The sequence below is a fragment of the Lutjanus erythropterus genome, chromosome 3, assembly GCF_056507025.1.
Source record: "Lutjanus erythropterus isolate fLutEry1 chromosome 3, fLutEry1.hap2, whole genome shotgun sequence".
NCBI classification, from domain to species: domain Eukaryota; kingdom Metazoa; phylum Chordata; class Actinopteri; order Lutjaniformes; family Lutjanidae; genus Lutjanus; species Lutjanus erythropterus.
The window spans coordinates 29,597,555-29,617,787 of record NC_139319.1 but is presented as its reverse complement, the minus strand read 5'-3'; the positions used below and the strand labels follow the sequence as shown (position 1 = coordinate 29,617,787).

General features: G+C 42.1%; 1 protein-coding gene across 1 annotated transcript in view; it reads left to right on the top strand.

Annotated features, from left to right (window-relative positions):
• The first annotated feature begins 117 nt into the window (after positions 1 to 117).
• LOC146330234 (protein AF-17-like) overlaps positions 118 to 20,233 on the top strand; it is a 32,591-nt gene continuing 12,475 nt past the window's right edge. Inside the window, exons 1-14 of the mRNA XM_084715720.1 lie at positions 118 to 657; positions 3,791 to 3,870; positions 3,975 to 4,029; positions 4,169 to 4,278; positions 9,077 to 9,180; positions 10,270 to 10,363; positions 11,182 to 11,289; positions 12,245 to 12,334; positions 12,550 to 12,697; positions 13,518 to 14,369; positions 14,906 to 15,105; positions 17,480 to 17,597; positions 17,784 to 17,850; positions 18,809 to 18,957. Coding sequence (XP_084571846.1) covers positions 549 to 657; positions 3,791 to 3,870; positions 3,975 to 4,029; positions 4,169 to 4,278; positions 9,077 to 9,180; positions 10,270 to 10,363; positions 11,182 to 11,289; positions 12,245 to 12,334; positions 12,550 to 12,697; positions 13,518 to 14,369; positions 14,906 to 15,105; positions 17,480 to 17,597; positions 17,784 to 17,850; positions 18,809 to 18,957 — 2,284 coding nt within the window. The 5' untranslated portion in view covers positions 118 to 548. The remainder of the gene's footprint in view (positions 658 to 3,790; positions 3,871 to 3,974; positions 4,030 to 4,168; positions 4,279 to 9,076; positions 9,181 to 10,269; positions 10,364 to 11,181; positions 11,290 to 12,244; positions 12,335 to 12,549; positions 12,698 to 13,517; positions 14,370 to 14,905; positions 15,106 to 17,479; positions 17,598 to 17,783; positions 17,851 to 18,808; positions 18,958 to 20,233) is intronic.

Sequence of the window (20,233 nt, the reverse complement as noted above, 5' to 3'; positions counted from 1 at the left end):
TTTTGAGATCCCGAAGATGGCGCTGTTGATGCAAAATTGATGGAGGAACAGAGCAGCAGAGTGCAGCCAGCGGTTTTGACCGATTGATCCACATGTTTTACTTCTCTAATTTATGAAACTCAGATCAACAGATGGGCGTTTCTCCATTACGGTATCGTCACACTGATAATAATTTTAAAATACACGCTGAAGTGTGAAGTCGTGCGGTGAAAAAGAGGAACTCGTATTAAAAAAAAACAAAACAATAAGTTGCTACCTTTACTGTGACTTTTATTTCGACCCAGAGGAGCAGGTCTGAGCATGCGCACTGCATCGGTTCTAAGGGGACGGAGAGGACATCACGGAAAAAACGTAGCAGCAGCAGCAGCAGCAGCACCACAAGCCCCACGCCGAGATTTCGCCTCTCCGCTGCGCTAAAACTGCGCGACGAAAGCGGCCCACGACTATGCCCGGTGCGGCGTTAAAGTGCGGGACCACCACTTGACAGGCCTGGGCGAGGTCTGAGCGGTTGCCGGGTGGGGAAATACATTTCTTCATATGGGAGAAGCATGCGGGAAATGGTCGGAGGTTGCTGCGTGTGTTCAGACGAGCGAGGCTGGGCTGAGAATCCGCTGGTTTACTGTGATGGACACGGCTGCAGCGTCGCCGTTCACCAAGGTAACGTTAGCCGCCGTTAGCGTTTGGTTACCGGGCAGCTGTGGCGGCTGACCCGGCGGCTGGATGGAGCCAGAGGTGCCGCTGGTCGGTCGGTAGGTTTCCAGGCAGGACCGTAGCTGTCTACGTGCGTGTTTGTGTGTGTGGGAGGGGTAGGTAGGTAGGCGTGCTGTTTGTTGTTTCCTCTCAGCAACACACATGATTAAACACACAGGGCCGGCCGGGCACAGTGACACCGAGCCTGGATGGCGCCGTGATGGCACCTCAGGTTCCCGTGTGTGTGTGTGCGCGTGTGTGTGTGTGTGTCTGTCTGGCCCGGTTTGATCCACGACACACTGCAGGAGGCGTGTTTTTGCGACAAAACAGCCACGACCGGCGAGGCCCACCGGTTTGGACACTCTGTTACCTTATGTGTCCACTGGCTTTGTTGCTGTAATGAGACCGGTTCACTCACAGGATCATATTTCAGAGCAGAAATCGTCTCTGTGACTGAGTGTTGGACCAACTCTGTGAGGCTGATGCAGATTTATGTCTGTCTGACTTCATTCCGTCCTCCTCTGCTGGTCCATTTATCCAAGCAGAGATAAATGTGTCCCCCTAAAGTCAACAAAAGTATCAGAAAATGTAATAAATAAAGAGTAGTCACTACTTGCCCTGTTGCTTTAATGAGACCAGCTCAGGCATGCAATCATATTTCTGAGATAAAAATCAGCCTGTGTCCTCCTCTGCTTTTCCATTTCTCTAAGTAGAGATGATTTTGTCCCCTAAAGTCAGCAAAAGTGCCATAAAATGCAATAAAGTAAGAGTAGTTACCACTTGTTTTGTTGCTTTAGAGAGACCAGTTCACTCAAAGGATCATATTTCTGAGCAAAAATCAGCCCTGTGACTCAATGTTGGACCAACTCTGTGTGGCTTGTGTGTCATTATGTCTGTCTGACTTCACTCTGTCCTCCTCTGCTGGTTAATTTTTCCCAAGCAGAGATGGGTTTTGTCCCCTAAAGTCAGCAAAATTGCCTTAAAATGTAATAGGAGAAGACAGAATTGTATTATCCCGAAGGAAGTTCTTGCGTCTGCTTGCTCCAAAAACTACAGTAACATAAGAATAAAAACAATAGAGTATTAAATATAAGGTTTATAGGGAGTGAATCCAAAGAAACATTGCCTAAATAACAATAGAAGTAAGATAAGTCACAAAAAATGGCAGTTCAATTTAAAAGTAATATTGGCAATGATATTGAGAAGTAATAAAAAGTTAAATTGCTCTAGATAAAGAATGTGAAAATAGCACAGTAATTGCTCCTTTGCTGCATTAATGAGACCAGTTATCTCACAGGATCACATTTCTGAGCAAAAATCAGCCCTGTGACTGAGTGTTGGACCGACTCTGTGAGGCTGTCTGACTTCACTCTGGCCTCCTCTGGTGGTTCATTTTTCCAAGTAGAGATGATTTTGTCCCCTAAAGTCAGCAAAAGTGCTCTAAAATGTAATAAATACAGAGTAGGCAGAGGCTGACGCAGCAGATTGAGTTGAGAGTTGTCTTCATATAGTCCATGGGTCAAGACTTAAAATTTAGCATACTGGCACCATCTGGATGTTCAAATTCTAATTGTGTTCTAGTTGTGTTTTTAATGCCCGTACGTCCCTTCATTGTGTTTTGATATGACAGACCCTGCGGACTGGCAGCTTATAAGTGAGAATCACTTCTTAAAGTACCTTTGAGAGAGTTCAAAAAAAGTCTCACCAGACACATTAAGACAGTAAAACTTTGAGGAACATGCTGAAAAAATCATGTTGTGATTTGCTATCAAAAACCTTTGACATTTGCAGATTTTTTTTTAAGAATTGCAATCCGATGGTGAGTGCTTCTGTTCAGGGGATTGCTCAGAAGCTCCCTTATTCTCAGTACTTGTAGGAAAGCCATCCATCTCCTGAATGTGGCTGTGAGGCCTGGGCTGTGATTATAGGTCATATTATACAGTGAGGTCAAGTTTGAAAAATGGTCTCACTCACTTGTATGCTGACTAACATCATTAGGGATGGCTCAGTACCACTTAATCATATCTGATATTGATACTGCAACCTTGAGTATCTACTGATACTGATATCAATCCAATACCATTTCCCCCTCTCTTAAACAACTAAGCTGTTAATAACAGCTTTAATTTATTAATCCCTGTTAATGGATACACTTTGTTTACTCTAGCCATCTGAAAAAAACATCTTGCTCAAACTATGAAACAAATACTCTACTCCTCTAAAGGAAGCATTTTGAATGGTGAGCACTGTTCGAACATTTAAAATTAAAATACATTTTATCTGTTACTTGTGACACTTCTTTCTCTGTGGCATGTTGCTCAAAATTTAGCCAAGCATTTCCGTGATAGTTTAGGCTAATGGATCGCATCAGATCACATGATTACAAGTAGGCTTTGTCCACAAGAGTCTCGGCTTTCCAGTCACACCCGATTTATGATACTCCAAAACAGTTTAAGGACCCCAGTGTGCAGGAATATTGAAATTGAACAAGTGAAAATATTATATTCATTATATAACACATTGACTGCATGCAAAAAACTGTATAGTTTGCCAAAACTGCATGTCATTAGCATAAAATGGGCTTGTCTATAAAGGGGAGATTCAAGGGTACCCATGGAATATATTTACATCAAGATATCTGGAGGTCAGAGGTCAAAGGACCCCTTTGTAAAATGGCCATGCTAGTTTTTACTACATCAAAATTTAGCCTAACTTTGGAGCTTTATTCAGCCCCCTGCCCTACAAGCTGCTGTGACTCTGAAAGACAGTAATATCAGAGACAGAGTTTATTAAACTAGTGGATAGGACTGTGAGAGGCTGTTTTGGTGTCCTTTTAGCAGCACCGCTGTTACGCACAAGCGATATCTGGTCTGGCTCATGGACTAAAATTGTATTTTTTAAGCATTATAGCAGCACTTTACATTACTGACAGGACAAGATAATATTTAAAAAAAGTAAAATACAGTATAAAAAGATAAAGTGAAAGAGACAACATGAAAGGGAAAATTCTACAGTAATGCATGTTGTTTATGTGTTGGAAAATTGCAAAGGACCACGTATTAAAAATAGTATAATTCCCTGCTCTGTGTGTGTGTCCCAGCATGCTATGGCATTGTCCAGGTGCCCACCGGTCCGTGGTTCTGTCGGAAGTGTGAGTCACAGGAGAGGGCGGCGCGCGTGGTGAGTAGTATGCCAACACAAAACAAATCCATCCTTTCCTGCGTCACCCGTCACCAGTAACGCTCCGCTCAAAATAAGCTCTGCTCTCTCCTGTCCTGCCCCAGAGGTGTGAGCTGTGTCCCCACAAAGATGGTGCTCTCAAGAGGACGGACGGCGGAGGTAAAGCTCACTCCCCTTTCCCCGAGTTACCCAGCAAGGCTATGAAACAGCAGGACCACTTCCTTTAATGAAATAGAATAATTGCCGCAGATTTCCACTTCATCCACAAGGAACCTTATTATGCCAATCTCTCTGTCAGGCTGGGCCCACGTTGTGTGTGCGCTCTACATCCCTGAGGTGCAGTTTGCCAACGTACTCACCATGGAGCCCATCATCCTACAGTATGTCCCACATGAGAGATACATCAAGGTACTGACACACACACACACACTGCTGACAGGATGAAACCTGTAACACACTGTCAAATGAACAGTTAGACTGTAGGACTTCATAAGAGTGTGGAGCTTCTGTTTCAGAAACTTTTCACACCTGAAGATCTGAACCAAGGTTAATGTTTTTTTTATGTGGTATACATCTGATTCAGTTTGCTTTAGTGCACTAAAGAACTACATGCAGTTCATTTCAAACTGCTTTATTGGCATGATGTAACAAAGTACAGCATGTCTGAAAGTGCTGAACATATTAAAAACAGTATATATGAATATATACAAATAAGAATGACTTATGACATACACACCATCATGTCCTCATCACCTTCGAGAGCTGCGTTTTCCTACTGTGTGCATCTACGAACCAATGATGGAAATCTTAAGCATTAGATTTAGATTTTTTTTTGTTTGTTTATTTTTTTTAAGTGATTCTGCAGAAGATTTGTTTAGAGATAAAGTAAAGGGAAAAAGTATAGTTTTGGTATCTGTCCTCAATGAAGGTTGCACAACAACTAGTTCCAGAGCATTTACAATAAATCCTTGCAGCTGCAAATTCCGTACGCTTTCAGAGCAGAGACTTTGTGACTTTTTCCACCGGTATCAACAGTCCTATAGAGAGAAATCTATACAGAGAAAAAGAAAAAGAAATTTCTCCACCAACAACAGTAGTTTCAATAAGCCTTGATGCAACGCAGCTTTAAGACATGTGGGAAACAGCACAACTCTCTTAACGGGAAAAACATTTTTGCTCCACAGCACCATCGCTCTCTCCACCTACACGTACCGTACAAGCCCAGAACTGAATGTGGCAAGGTCACACCCGCTCTCTGGAGGTTGTTGAAAGTCATTCTGGGAAATGTGGGAGATTTCCAGCTGAAGTAGAAATAGATGAGGCTCGCCGAGGGGACAACAAAGAAGACCATTTATCACAGTTCATTACAAAATACACACTGTAATGTACTGAATTGTGCAGAAGTGATTATTTTGAAGTCAGCTATCAAGCAAAAATGACAACCATTCACTGGTCACAGCTTATACAGTTAGAGGATTTGCTGCACTTCCTGGTTTTTACAGGATTAAGAATCAAATCTTTTGGGGTTATGGACTGTTGGTCAGACACGAACACAATTTCAAGATATCACCACGGGCTCAGGTTCAGACATTTATCATTCAATACAAGGTTGCACTGTACAATGAATGCAAGTTGTCTCTTTATGCTGCTTTCAAAACAAGAAAATTATAAATGGACGAATACATAGCAAGTCATAGAAATGAAACAGTTTTTCAGGGTGGAGTGCAGAGGATGAATTTAAAAGTCTCACAGCCTGAGGGAAGAAGCTGCTCTTCAGTCTGGTGGTATGGCAGCAGATACTTCTGTATCTTTTGCCAGTCAGCAGCAGGGTGAACAAGTTGTGGCTTGGATGGATGTTGTCTTTTAGTATCCTTTGAGCTCTGCACCAGCATCTCACCTCCCCAGTATGACTAAGGCTGAATAGACAGGTACCAATGATGTTCTGGGCCTTTTTAATCAGCCACTGCAGAGTCCTCCTGCATACTTTGTATTGGATCGGCACCATCCCCAACATGTGATATCCATGTGATGTTGATTCCCAGAAACCTAAAACTGTTCACCTGCTCCACCTCAGCTCCACTGATATAGACAATGGGTGTGCGTCTCTTCCTCCTTTCTCTGAAAATCAACAATCAGCTCCTTGGTTTTGTTGTTAACTTAGGCTGTTTTCTGTGCACCACTCTGCAAGACTGTTGATTTCCTCCTGATATGAAGTCTTATCGTTGTTTGAAATCTGGTTTATGATGGTGGCGTCATCTGAAAACTTCACAATAGAGTTGTCTCCATGTTGAGGACTGCAGTCATAGGTGTGCAGTGTGAACAGGAGAGGCTGAGAACACAACCGGTTCACAATGTGACCAGCTATAACAGCGTACCTACGCTCATGTATCCACGTGCCTACATTCTCACACACAACCACATCCCCTTGACCTCCATGGAGAAAGTATAAGGAGTGGGACTGAGTCACACCACTCCCTGCCAAATCCAATGAGTCCTGCCGCAATGCTCTATGACAGTTCATGAGTTATGAAAAGGGGTGTGACTAAAGTACAGCTTAGTCCGGTGATGATTCCCAAAACAAACAAGTAACAAGATTAGAAGGGGGCATGGTTAAATTTAGGGTAACCATTACCAGTGAAAAAAGAACTCCCCCAGATGTCTGACATATGACATGTCATATGACATATGACATACGCTCAGGAGTTGTAAAAGAGGCATGGCTAAAGTATAGCAGGTGGGACATAAGTAACTAATGATAAAGGAACTCTGCTGAGGGCAATGATTCTTCCCACAAGACTCTACAAGAAACGGTCCATGAGTTTGGTCATGTTACGTTAATCTGTTTAGGACTTATTGGACACGTCCACTGCCACACCCACTTTTGACTGTTGTTCTTGTAATCGGGGCTGCGTTTAGCTCCAACAACATATTGCAAAATGCTTATTCAGGCATAAAAGGCGGTGGGTTGAACAGCCTGTTGTGTACACAAGCAGACTGCACTACAATGGCTTTTTAATACGGTGGTGTTTACAGACAAGTTGCTGCTGCTTGGGTAACACCTGTGACACACCCACCCACCAGAGAAAACGTATCTCAAAGCCTGTTGCACAGCATCTTGAGGAAACATGTCATTCAATAGCAAAACGGTGCATGCTGTTGTTGTCATTGCGCTAAGTCTTGTGCTTTAAGTCTGTAAGTCCATTTGGAAGTTATTTGTCTTTTTGCAGTCGGCCCCTTCCATTAACTCGCCCCCTTCTAGTCAATTGGCATGCACGTAAAATACACACCTTCAGTGTGTGCTGTCCTCCAATGCTGAATTTCTGCTTTGAAAACTGTGGCTGCCAAAGGGTTGGAAATTGTTGTTGACCGACCAGTGGAGCAACCTTTAGAGCTGCTGGTTGCAGCTAAAGAGATAAAGAGAAAACTCATTAGTTAAGTTGTACAAAGCATCATGAATAGAAAATATGTCACTCCTTCATGCAATCTCCATGTATAATAATGAACACTGGTTAATGACATGTTTACATATGAAACGGTTTCATGCTGCATACTGACTGATGAAATACAAAGATTATGAGACCTCACACAGAGTCCTAACATGCAGACTGAGACCACCTATGGAAAAACAGGCTGAACATGTCCTTCATCATATACACAGTGGTTCAGAAATGCTTCTGAAATATTCCGCTCGTGCCTTTTTTCACTTTGTAAAGCAAACCGTTTTAACCACAGACTGGTTGCAGGCAGTTATAGTTTTATCATTACATCAGCTGTCTTGTAACTGTATCCAGTTGTACCCTTTTCCTTGTCTGTGTAGTTTGATAGCTGGCAGAATGCATATAGCAGATTGTAGTAAGTGGTGTGTACCCAGCATGCAGCAGAGCAGCCCTTTTAAAGCAATGCACATTACAAAGAAATCAATATTTGACGCATGGACTCATTAGACTGAGCAGCCAGTCGCTGACATACTGTGTTTGTAGTGTGTGTGTGTGTGTGTGTCTGTGTCGGTGTGTGTCGGTGTGCATGCCTGCATATAAATGTACACATGTGAGTGTTTGAGTGCCTGGTTTCATATTACTGTGTCAGCTACAGTAAATTGCATGCAGCTTTCCCCCCGTCAGAGTCATTCATCCAGATTTTGCCGCCCGCATTCCTAGACAGCGTTACAATGGACATGAAAACTTGAGAAGCCACTCTTCCTTTTACACGCTCAGTGTAGTTATGTCTCCAGCCTTTCATTACATAGCCGACATCCTCTGAGGAGGAACAGAGAGAGCCGAGTAGGATGTGTGGAGCAGAGGAAGACAGAGGAAAAGGGGAGAGAAAAGGCGAAACAGAGAGGGCTGTAGCAAAAAAGGTAAAGAGCCTGCTGTTCCTTTGTCCCGCACCTGTTGCTAGGCCTCTTCTGCCCCCCACCAGTCAGCCCCGCTCGCTGGGGAAAAAGCTGAGGAAGAAGTACAAAAGCTCTGTGTGTGCGTGCATGTGTTTGTCTGCCTGTGCATGCTCATATTTATTTTGTGGACATTTACATATTAGTAAAGACTGATGCTGCTTTCACACAGGATGCAGGAATTCCAGCCTTGAGCTATAAAATTATTGCATGCACATGATGAATTGTCCCACACTTTCTCATGAACTCATTCTACACCTATTCTATAAAAATAGAAGGAAATGACTAAATGTAGGTCTCAAGGAAGGAAACAAAAGTTTTAGTAGCATAAGGATACAGAAAACCCTGAAGTGAAAGCTCTTTTTGAAAACAACTAGCCTCAAGCCCTTCAATGTCAGCTTTTTTTTCACAGCCTTCCTAAACATCTGGTCAACAGTTTTGCTTTACCAGCGAGCACGAGGCAAACTGTGTTCTGTTTGAAATCCCCATCTGTTGTCGTGAAACTTCCTCGTCTTTTACAGTAGAGCTGCGGCTGGCCTCAAATTAAGAGGCTGTTTATCATTCCCGCACTACAATCACAAAGGTTCACTTTAACGGCCAAATAACATGAATGTATGAGTTTGCCCTGCTGACACTGGCGTGACAGATGGAGAAGAACCTCGCAAACTTTACATGTGAATTTGAAACAGCAAGGACTTTGTTTGAACTTTGTTCCTCTACAGAGCAACTTGACACCTGTTGTTAATAATAAAAATAATAACTGATGTGTCTCTGTTCCTTCATCTCCTATTTTTTCCTTCTTTGCTGCTTCTCCAGACCTGTTACATCTGTGAGGATCACGGGAGGGAGAGCAAGGCATCCTGTGGAGCCTGCATGACCTGCAACAGACAGGGCTGCAGACAAGCGTTTCATGTCACCTGGTAAGTGTTAAGGTGTTTATGTGCATATGCAGGGCTCAACAACAAAGGACTGCCCACTACCCCCAGGACAAGTAAAATGCCATGTCAGGCAAATAGATCTGGCAGCTCATTTGCTTGGCTAGGCACATGGTAAAAAAAAGTATTAAACCTTTTTGATAACTGAAGTGTTATGACCCTGACTAAATTTCATATTTAATATAGAAATAAAAAAGAAAAGGATAAATTAAGTAATGTGGAGGGACTGTGCTCCTGCAGAGTGTGCTGGCTGAAAGAGAGTGTAAAACATGGACGAAGGGCCTTTTGTGGTGCATGGGTCAGGTACAGCTGATTAGAGGGGGGACTTAATTGGGAGCCTCTTGAACATTTTGTACAGGAGAAAGTAAAAACTGGCTTTCTTACTGAACTGAACTGATATGCATGCGTTTGCATGGAAGTGTGTTGTATGTAGCTTTGTGTTAAGACAACATGATGGTCAGCATCATCAGGTCAGATCTTCATTGTCATGAAAGAGCTGCAGCAAAGATCCTGCAGGAATACTTGATGATACAAAATCAATTGTTTGACCTGTGAATGTGTCGACAAATTATCTGTATGTAAAAACTATTAAACACTACATGTTAATTCACAGCAGGACGGTGCTAACCAAGAAGTGACATTTGTTTGGACGAAGGGTCAAGAAGTGATCTGCTTCTAGATGCACATAATTGATTTTACTTGTTGAAACAGCAGCCAGTCAGCAGAAAGAATGGCCCTGCCTTAAAATGCAGATAGCTGTTTTACAGTTTTACAGCGTCTGCACTTCTTTCCCCACTCAACCACTTCATCTCTTCACAGTTTCATTCCTTCGCTTTGTGCCTTAATTCTGTGTAAGCTGCAACTGATTCCAATCACAATGCAGATTATGGCTAGAAGAGTGTATGGCACAGATTTCTTTGTGCACAGATCTAACATTTGATCCGTTCTGTCGTGATCAGTGACAAAAGCTCTCAGGTGACTCGGGCCAAATCCAGGGTCTGTGTTTGTGTGTCTGTGTGTGTGAGCGCTCTCCTGTTTCCTCTCCTGTCTGACCCTATGACGCCCTGTGTTCAGTGCTCAGATGGCAGGTCTGCTGTGTGAGGAGGAAGGCCCAGAAGCTGACAATGTTAAATACTGCGGCTACTGCAAACATCACTATAACAAAATGGTAAGATGGACAATAGTCAGGAGACCGCAAAAACTATATTCTTGCACAAAACATCATCTTTAACATCACATGATAAAAATGGTAGCTGCTACAAACAAGATAAATGTCCTTATCCTCAAAGTGTCCTGTTATAACACTGCCTGTTAACAGTGAACACTGCTAAACTGCTAAACTTATCTATGAACACAGTTGTATTTTGTATTTATATTTAGCTGTTGTTTTTTCTTTAATTTGACTTAAAGGTCCAGTGTGTGAGATTTATGGGGATTTATTGGCATAATATGGCAGAAATGCAATATAATACACAAAACTATGTTTTGATAAGTGCATAATTACCCGAAAACAAGAACTGCTGTGTTTTTGTTACCTCAAATTGAGCCGTTTATACTTACTTGTTTTTTGCGAGTCTATAATCGTTTCTTTGCACAATAAAAAACAAAAAGAATTCAGATGAGAAAAAAAAATGTTTTTGTGAGTTTCTGTAGTTTCCCAAACAGCTTGGAAGGGGAGGGTGAGGTGAGTGGTATTCAGGTGGTTACAATCTACAGCCTCACCACTAGGTGCCACTAAACCCGACACACTGGCCCTTTAAAACAGCCTGTATATCTGCATCAATTTCATCCTTTTTATTTTTTCGCTAAGGGCCGTCTTAGCCTAGAACCAACACAAGAAGCTCAGCTGCTCGTATTTCCTGTTCATCTAAAATCTCTCAATGAGTTGTGGTTTCCATACTGATGACACATTTAAGCCTTATTTGAAGCCCAACAGGTTTTATTTGGTCTTCAAATGATGTTCATTGTCCCCTTTGGTCTTTACAGCAGAAGAAGTTGCGCTCCAGTGAAAATTCAAGTAGCTCCTTCAGTCATTCCAGGGGGCGCTCCAGCTCTCCATCACAGGACAAACACCACCACCACAGACAGAGGAAGGTAAGTACTGCTGTGAGTGTTGCCAGTTCTGTTATCAATTATGTTTATTGATATATTTTCCGTATGGGTAGAAAATACACAGGTTTTCAGCGTCAACACTGATATTATTATCTCTGAGTCTGAACAAAGTGTAGAAACAGTAGAAAAAAGACATGCATGTGACTCAGTGTGGATGAAATGAGAAAATATTTGTATAACATTTGTTTTCACTTAGGTCTTCTTAGTCAAAAAAAAAACATTGGCTGAACCTGCCTGTGTGGCGCTCATGTTATTATAACACAGGATATTTACTTTGGTTAACAGACGTACGGCTCAGTTGGAAAACAGTGGCACTTGTGCGTGGAGTGTCAAATACATGGATCATCCTGGAATTTAAGCCCATGTTGCAGAGAAACGTGTTTCAGCATATTCCTTACTTGAAATGCTAATTTTACAGACATTACAACTAACACTGTTGTCATCTTTGTGAAATGAAGCCTCCCTCCTTCTTGTTGCAGCTTTCCAGAAAACTGTCAGAAAAGCATGCCAGCATTGATAACAGGAATAAACAAGCTCAGAGGCATAACATTCAGATGGATAACACAATTTGAAACCATGTCATGTTAACTTGTTCTTTAATCCCAAAGTTTATGATTTAAAAGAAGACTATTTCGTCTGTCTGATTGTGCAACTTTTGAGAACTTTTGCATTGTCTGTTAAATTAAATATACAAAGTTTTCTAGTTTTAAAAGTAAGGATTTTAAAATGGAGCTTCAGTATTGGTTCCAAAATGACATCATATTGGCACCAGTAAAAAAAGAATTCAAATGATATGCAGAGTTAGTGAGTGTGTGTGTGTCCCTGGAGGGGAAATTTGATTTGCGTTGAGCGTGTTTGTTTGTGTGAGAGTGTTTAGTGTGTTAGGGTCTGGTTTGACTCATAGCATAGCTGAGCTGTGTTTTCACTGTCTGTTCAGAGTCACAAGGACAAGATTCGGCAAAAAGAGCGCCACAAGAAGTCTTCTGACAGCCTGAGCTCTTCAGTGACAAGCAGCAGTATAGAAAAGGTATGAACAGGGTGACGTATGAGGTGCTGGATGCTGAGAGATGGAAGTTTGAGATATTGTGGCATCAAGAATTCTTAAAAGTCAGTCAGTATTTTATAAAGAACATTTTGATAGGTTTAATTTCACATAAGTGAAGAACTGCCGCTTTGGTGTAAAAGAGTAGAGTTTGGAGTAAATAAAATTAATCTTGTCATGACCCTTGTGTTTTGGTTCAGATATCCTCCAGTCATCACAGCAGCAAGGACGGTGAGGGAAAGTCCAAGAAGCTGAGCTCACACAGTCATGGTCACCGCAGTAAGAAGACAGGAAGCACTGGCAAGAGCTGCTCCTCCTCCTCCTGCTCCTCCAGTCCATTTAACACAGGTATTCAACCATGTGAAGAATGAAACAGGAGTGTAACGTTGAGGCGGTCACTGCTGATAGCAGTGAAGATTAGGGCTGGGCAGTATGGCCCAAAATGTATATTATGGTATAATTTGGAGCGTGGAAGGCATTGGTATAAATCACGACATATTCATTTTTATTAAAATTTGGCATGATTTGCAGATAGTTGTCTTCTGTCTGGTGCATTTTCCTTTATATGGACTTGGTTCAGCTTTAAAAAGTCAGACAACAGTCTTTTTACCAACTCCACCTCCTCTTTGTTGTGTGCACTGTAGCAAATTGTCCTAAAACAAGTTAAAATAAAAGCTGTCTGTAGTTTGTCTAACTGCTGTTACTAGTTTAACACGTAAAAATGTGGCAATGCTGTTATCGATTCTTTAAATGTTTTGGTTTAATTTGTTGTCATGCTGCAGCTTCTCCACATATGCACACACACGGAGCGTGAACCAGCTAACTTGAAGAGAGAAAGCTAAAGCAATATTTTAATCTGCTCTGTCTGTAGTCTCCCATTCACTGCCACTGCTAGCTCGATTATGCAGCGCATTGTTTCCAAACAAAGCAGCGTGGGCTCTCAGGTTTTCCAGACCATTAGCTGGCACAGGCTGCTGAAACGAATCCGGGGACATATTTGGGACAACTCTCTTTTTTTCGGGCAAGGAAAGAGAGGGTTTTACTGGCTAGGACAGTATAGTCAAAATTCATAGGGCAAGTTTATATTGTTGTCCTGTCGAATTTATACCGTTTATACCAGCCAATCCAAGTGAGATTCTTTGATCACAACTTTGTCTTTCTCTCGGAGGTGGCTCCCTGTCATCCGCTCAGGATTTCCATCAGTTCTCGTCGTCCTCCCGCCTGGAGCGAGACCATGACCGAGGCGGCGACGATCACAGCGCTGAGGAGCGTAAGGAGCGTCACAGGAGGCCAGCAATCCAGGAGGACGAGGATGAAGAGGACGATGAGAAGGAGGAGGACAAAGATGAGGAGGAGGAGGAGGAGGAGGAGGATGAGGAGGAGGAGGAGGACAGTAAATACCACAAGCCACCAGCTTTGACTCCTGCTGACGGCCCACTGGCAGGGTCACAGGGTCACGACAGGTCAGAGGGCAACTCGAGCCCTTTTGAGAATAAGGTCACGATTTCCACGTTTGGGTCCATTATGCGCATCACCTCCTCGTCGGGGCTCGGCAGCAGCAGCAAGATCCGCAAGATCTCCTCGTCGGGGGACTATAAACCCTCCAAGTCTCTCTGTAAACCGTCTCAGCTGACCACGCCACCCATCCTGGAGGAGGCAGACTTGGAGGACAAAGCCACGCCTCCACCACTGCCCAGAGAGAGGAGGCACCGTGGCAGCAAGAAGAGCAGCCACGGTCCAGGGCGCCCACGAGGCAGCAAGAACCGAGAGAGGAGGGAAGAGGAGCATCACCACCATCATCACCACGCAGCTCCTCCTCCTCCTCCTCCTCCTCCAGCCTTAACGTCCTCGCTCTATCCGAGCCCATCCTCCATCCCCCACCCCGCCTTCCACTCCACGCTTCCTCCCACCACCATCTCCTCCTCTTCTTCCTCTTCGTCTTCTTCTTCCTCTTCTTCTTTCTCCTCCTCCTCTGCCGGCAGTTTTTCCACAAGTCGTGGAAACTCGCTGCTCGGCTCCGGTGAGTCTAAGTGAGCGAGTGGGGGTGTGTGTGTGTGAGTGTGAGTGTGGTAGCCCTCGAGCTTCCTGTGTGTCACAGCAAGCGTTTGTAAAAAATAAAAAAACCACTATCTGTTTGCGCTTTGGTGTGTAAAGTGTTGAAATGTTTCCATTACATATGTGCCATGTCAGCAGCACAGCAGCAACTTATCTCTGTATCAGGACCTGACGCTGTAATAGAACAAGTTAGAGCCAAGTAGGACAAATAAGATAAAGATACAGTTACACTGTTTTTTAATACACTGGATTTTAAAATGTAAAATGTTTTGTAAATCTGTCTCACAGTATTTATTTCATCTGTGCGAGGCAGAGATATTGCCCTAGATAGTGGTTTCTGTGTGCGCTGCACATGTCTCTGAGCGCTAGATTTCCTGCCCCACTTACAGAGTGATTCTCTTGTGTACACAAACGCTGGCGTGCTGCGTCTTGTTGTCTTCTAAGGGGAAAATAACAATAATAATTGTATTTTAACCTAACTTTACCTTTCTGCTCTCTCAGGTATCTACTCCAGTCTTAAGGACCCTCTCACGCTTGGGGGGGGTGTCTGCAGTACCCCTCTCTCCCTGGGTGGAGGAGTGTGTAGCACCTCCTTGTCCCTGGGAGGGGGTATGTGTAGCACCCCTCTCTCTTCAGGACTCCTTCAATCCCATGTCTCCGCACTCTCACTTCCGTCAGTCAACGCCGTCTCAAACACACAGGTACTTCAGTAGGATAGAGGAGTTCAGGCCGGGGGTCTGCAGCCTTTACTCTCACAAGAGCCAGTTTGGCCAGAGAGGCAGAAGAGCTGCAGGTTGCAGATCCCTGGTTTAGGCAGTGTGAGTCAGTCAGCATGAAGGTTTCAGAATGAAATGCTCTGTACTCTGTTACATTATCCCTGTTTTTTGCTTTTTGTAGTTGTTAAGCACTTTGTGGCTGTGTTTAAAAAGTGCTACTGTATATAAATATTGATGATGACTGTTTTAATTGTTAACACTAGTTGTGTTTCCATCTAACTGTCAAGCAAATTTGAGGTGAACTTTTGAAATGTTGCAAAAATGAAAGAAAAAGTTTGGAGGGAATAACTTGGCTACTTAAGTTGGCGGTTAGGCTTCATTATGCATGGAAGTAATAAACAGTAGACGACACAGAGGTTGTGAGCCAGAAACAAAACCAGTTGTCTGTCAATCATCAATAAATCTCAGTGAAGAAGAAGAAGAGACAAAACAGTCACCTTGGCCATCTAAGAAAAGTGGGGAGATGTGTTCAGGATTGTTTTTTGATTGGGCAAGTTGTAATTATTCTTTCATATCAGCTACACTCATGACAGCTGAATCAGCTTCTTCTTCTTCTTCTTCTTCTTCTTCTTCTTCTCTCAAAGCTGAAACAGCTGATCAGTGAGTTAAAATTTCATGATGTCAGAATTTATCTTCTAGGCCCGGTCAAACGTATACACGAATGTGGGGGAGTGGCCATCACTTGCGAGGCAAATGTCTCTGTTATTGGTTGAGACTGTGACTCCGCCCCTTCAGAGTTCACCAAAGCTGAACAAAGTTGAATGTGTGACCGGGCCTTTATTCAACAAACTGTTCCATCCACTATTAATTTTGCTAACTAAAATGACAAACCTTTGCTGGTTCCAGCTCAACAGATGTGAAGATTTGCTGCTTTTCTTTTCATATCTGACAGCGAGCTGAATATGTTTTGGGTTTTGACTGTTAGTTGCATAAATTAAACAAAATGAAGACTTCTCATTGGGCTCTGGGAAATTATAGCAGACGCTTTTCACATTTTTTTACTCTTTCTTAAATTTCTCACAGATTTTCTTTCTGTAATCATTAAATCGTAAAATAATGAACAGATCAATTGCAAAAAAAAACAATTACTGTTGCAGCCATACATGATTACATCTACTTAATAAAATGATTAGAAATCTATTAATTAATTGACTGAAATATTGAATTAATACATTCCCTTTTTTTATTTAACCTTCACAAAACCATAAGTAAAACTGTCACTGAGATTAAGAATCTCTTTTTCAATAGTATCTTAGCCGAGCGGCACAAATAACATGGTTGTGGACGTAATTTTCATTTCAATATATCTTTATTTCAGACACATTGGTCCATATCATATAAAAACAATAAAATACAAAGACAGCAACACAAATAAAATCATCATAGCAGTTCAAGTCCACAGTAATTAAAGACATACAGACATTTGTGCTCGTGTTTCCAAAAGAAAGGTGATTACTTTGTCACTTTGATTACATTACAATGATTACATTTTTTTGAATCAGATAATTGACACATAAGACAGACATGAAACTATTGAAAATGAAAAACAAAGCACACATTTCAGAATTATAAGCTTTCAAAGCAGTTTTCAACATTCAAAACATCTACAACCACATGCAACTCTTTTCAAGTCTTTGAGAAACTCTTTAAAAGTGTCCAGGGAGACCAGCTCCTGGAGATTTAGATGCTTTTGTAGCTTATAACAAGCCGAGGGAGCAGCACACTTAAATGCTCTTTCTCCCATTTAATACAAACTTTGGTGACAGTTAGGAAAAGTAAGTCCTGGGAGCAAAATCGACAACTTTCCATATCTTGTTTTTTTTGTCAGATGCAGATCTGTAGGTCGAAAGAACAGCCTTATAAATAAGAATATGGCAGTGAAAAAGTCTATGGGTGCATAAGGCAGGCCGTTCATCCTGATCATACAGAGAGCTGTTGTATTAATTTATTTATAATTGATTGAAATTTTAATGAGGTAAAATGCTCTTTTTGCTGCTGTTCTCTGTTTTATATTAATGGAAATTGAATATTTAATCTTCATTAAATATTTAAGTGCATTTTTTTTGCAATTTATCTTTTTAAATGATTTTGTTAGCAAAATGCACTTCAATGAGTAATGTTGGATAATATTAAATCATGTTTCATGCTATTACTTTGAGCAGATGTGGGTTATATTACTAGTAGATGAGTTCTTATATTGTATGAGCAGAAGGCTTTTTTTTTTTCTTTTACCAGCAATTCTCCAGATGGTCCAGATGATTTCTTTGTGAGCCAGATGTTGATGTTCTCTGTCTCATAGGTCCATCCAGGTTCCAGCACCTCCTACAGCCTGACCTCCACTCAGCCTTTCGCCAGCTGTCTCTCCACAGCCCCGACACTGCCGCCACTACTGAGCCAAGCCCAGACCTCACTGCCAGGTGAGAGGAAGACGCAGTTCAGGCAATGTGTTTATTTGCATTTGTTAGGAAATTGAACCTACTTTTAGATAAGCTTTCACAAGTATGAACACAGACACAAATATTCTTCCATTTCCCAGAATCTGAAATACAGCTAATCTGTTAATATCATCCAGAAAGTTTATGACTCTTTGTTCCCCTTCTCAGAGTCCGACCTCGATGACTGTCGCTTCCCATGTCAGGGCAACTCACCGAGAGAGAGTCTGTCTTCACAGTACGTCTCATTAGATTTGTTTTCATATTTCTGATGTTAAGTCTGTAACACTATACATGAATTTTGCTGCTGAAAATGAGGACGCACAGACAGGTGTGGAGTTAAATCATTTTAGGGGCAAGGCAGCTTGGCCTTTGGTGGCCAAGTGCCATCAAATAAAAAAATGATTTTAAGATTTTAAGGGTTACAGTTCTTTTATTTTATTCAATTTTGAGTTATTGTCTCAAAATAAGAACTTAGCATCTCAAAGTAATGACTTGGTAGCATATCTAAGTGACTATTTTCAGAAAGGTTCTCATTATTTTTAGATGCTAAGTCATAAACCATTGAATTGTAGAGTAACAGCAGGCTTCATGATCAAAGTTTATGCCACATCAACACTTCTGTCGATATTCACATGCTGCCTTCATGCTCGTCCACATGAGAACGTTGTGAGTGCTGCTGTGAATCATCAGTTTAATAGTTTTCCAGCTGTTCTTATAGATTCAAAATCGAACCCACCACTGCTTCTGTGCCCAGCGTTTCACTTAATGTTGCCCAGTCAGAATCTCAACAAAAGATACTGCGTCTTTTGAATTATAATGACAACAAGGAGGCAGATGAGAAGACAACAGAATCAACTGGGGCAGTGCGGGAGGGGCATCAAGGCCACTGTGGCCACCATAAAATTGCTGCCCTGAGTAAAACAGAGATTCAGTTATGGTTTCACTATCTAGTCATCTTTCATCCATCAAATGAAACAGCATTTCGAAAAATTTTCCCTGTACTTTAGATGTAATCAGATCAGTTTCTATTTCTGTAAGCAGCAGCTGGAAACGACTACCAAAGTGACTGTGTGTGGACTATGAAACAATACCAACAGCAGCCACTGGGTCTTGTTGGTAGTTTCCCAGCTTGACAGCGGTGACATCTCACTTCTGTCTGACTCTTTCTTGGTTTTCTCCTCCTCCACACCCAGGTCTCCTATGAGCTGTCTTCCTCTTCTGTTTGACCAGAGAGATGGACTGGGTGCAGGAGTCAGAGCCCGTCCCGAGAACGTCCCTCCAGCTAGTTCTCACATTGAGCTCCTGCTGGAGAAACACGGCAACGGAGAGATGGGAGTAAACAGTGAGTTGGCTTGGAAAAAGTTATACACAGCAGTGCTTCCCATGGGGCTTCAAGATAAAACTGAGGGTCACAAGATGATTAAAGGGATAAGAATGCAAAAATAGATCTTATTATGGTCACCAAAAATCCAGTGTATTCAATGTCTTTCTTTTAAATTACCTTTCACCTCTTCAGGCCTTTAAAAATCCTTTTAATGAAGCAGTCTGGTGCTTTAAAGGGTTAGTTTGGATTCACCAAACTCACGCAATAAGATAAACAGTGGCTCCCATGTTGTGAAAAGTAAAATGATTAATTTGGCCAATGAAGTCCGGTTGAGAGAAAGAGACTGATATTTGGCTTTTATAACAGTATCCCTTGACTCCCTCCACAGCAATACATTGCTTAACTTCCATGCTGGTACTTCTGCTGCTTCTTCAAACACCCCACTTCACAAAATCTGAACTATCCCTTTAGGGCCATAAACTTGAACAAGGGGTCACAAATGTCTTCATTTTTTCAGACCTCACAAGCCAGAATGGTTGGGAACCAAGGCAATGCACAGTGAAAAATACCATTTTAAAATACCTGTGCAGTATTTACCTGATGCTATTTAGAGATGATGAATGTACCTGTGGACAGTGTGCGGGACATAAAATAGCCCAGTGAGAGATATCATGCTGCAGCAGTATTAAAAACAGCTCTAGTAGCTTTGTTTCTGTGTTACTTCTAAATTTCTGTTTGGCTCGCTCCTGAGCCAGACCGCTCACTGCCTCTTACTCTGACTCACTTTTTCTCTGGAGACATCATCAGCTGACACTTGCTTTCTAATCTATTTTTTGCTCCTTTTTTGTTCTCCACCAGTTCTATTTTTTCCCTGTTTTGTCTCATATTGTTTTTTTAAGTTTTCTTGTTCTGTCTACCATTTCTAACATTGTTTGTACCATTGTTGATGCTCTTAAACTCAGGCCTGGGCTTTGTTCAGACTGCAGGCAAATCAGATTTGTTTCTCAAATGAGATCTTTAAGACAGACTGTCCATGCTCTTATTGCAAGTGATCAGATGGCATTTGTGTGTCCAGACATCACGAAACTGTCTGCATGGGTTGCTGTGGTAACAACATACACATCAGTAACCACGTTCACCGGTGACGTGGCTGCAACTGCAGAGGCTGGTGTACATCGCAATGTTAAGCCACTTTGATGAGCTTACATCACTCAGGATTTGAAGTTATCCTTGTGGTTCACGTTGATACGCTGATACTCTAATTTGAGCTGCTAGAGCATCCAGAATGAGACCC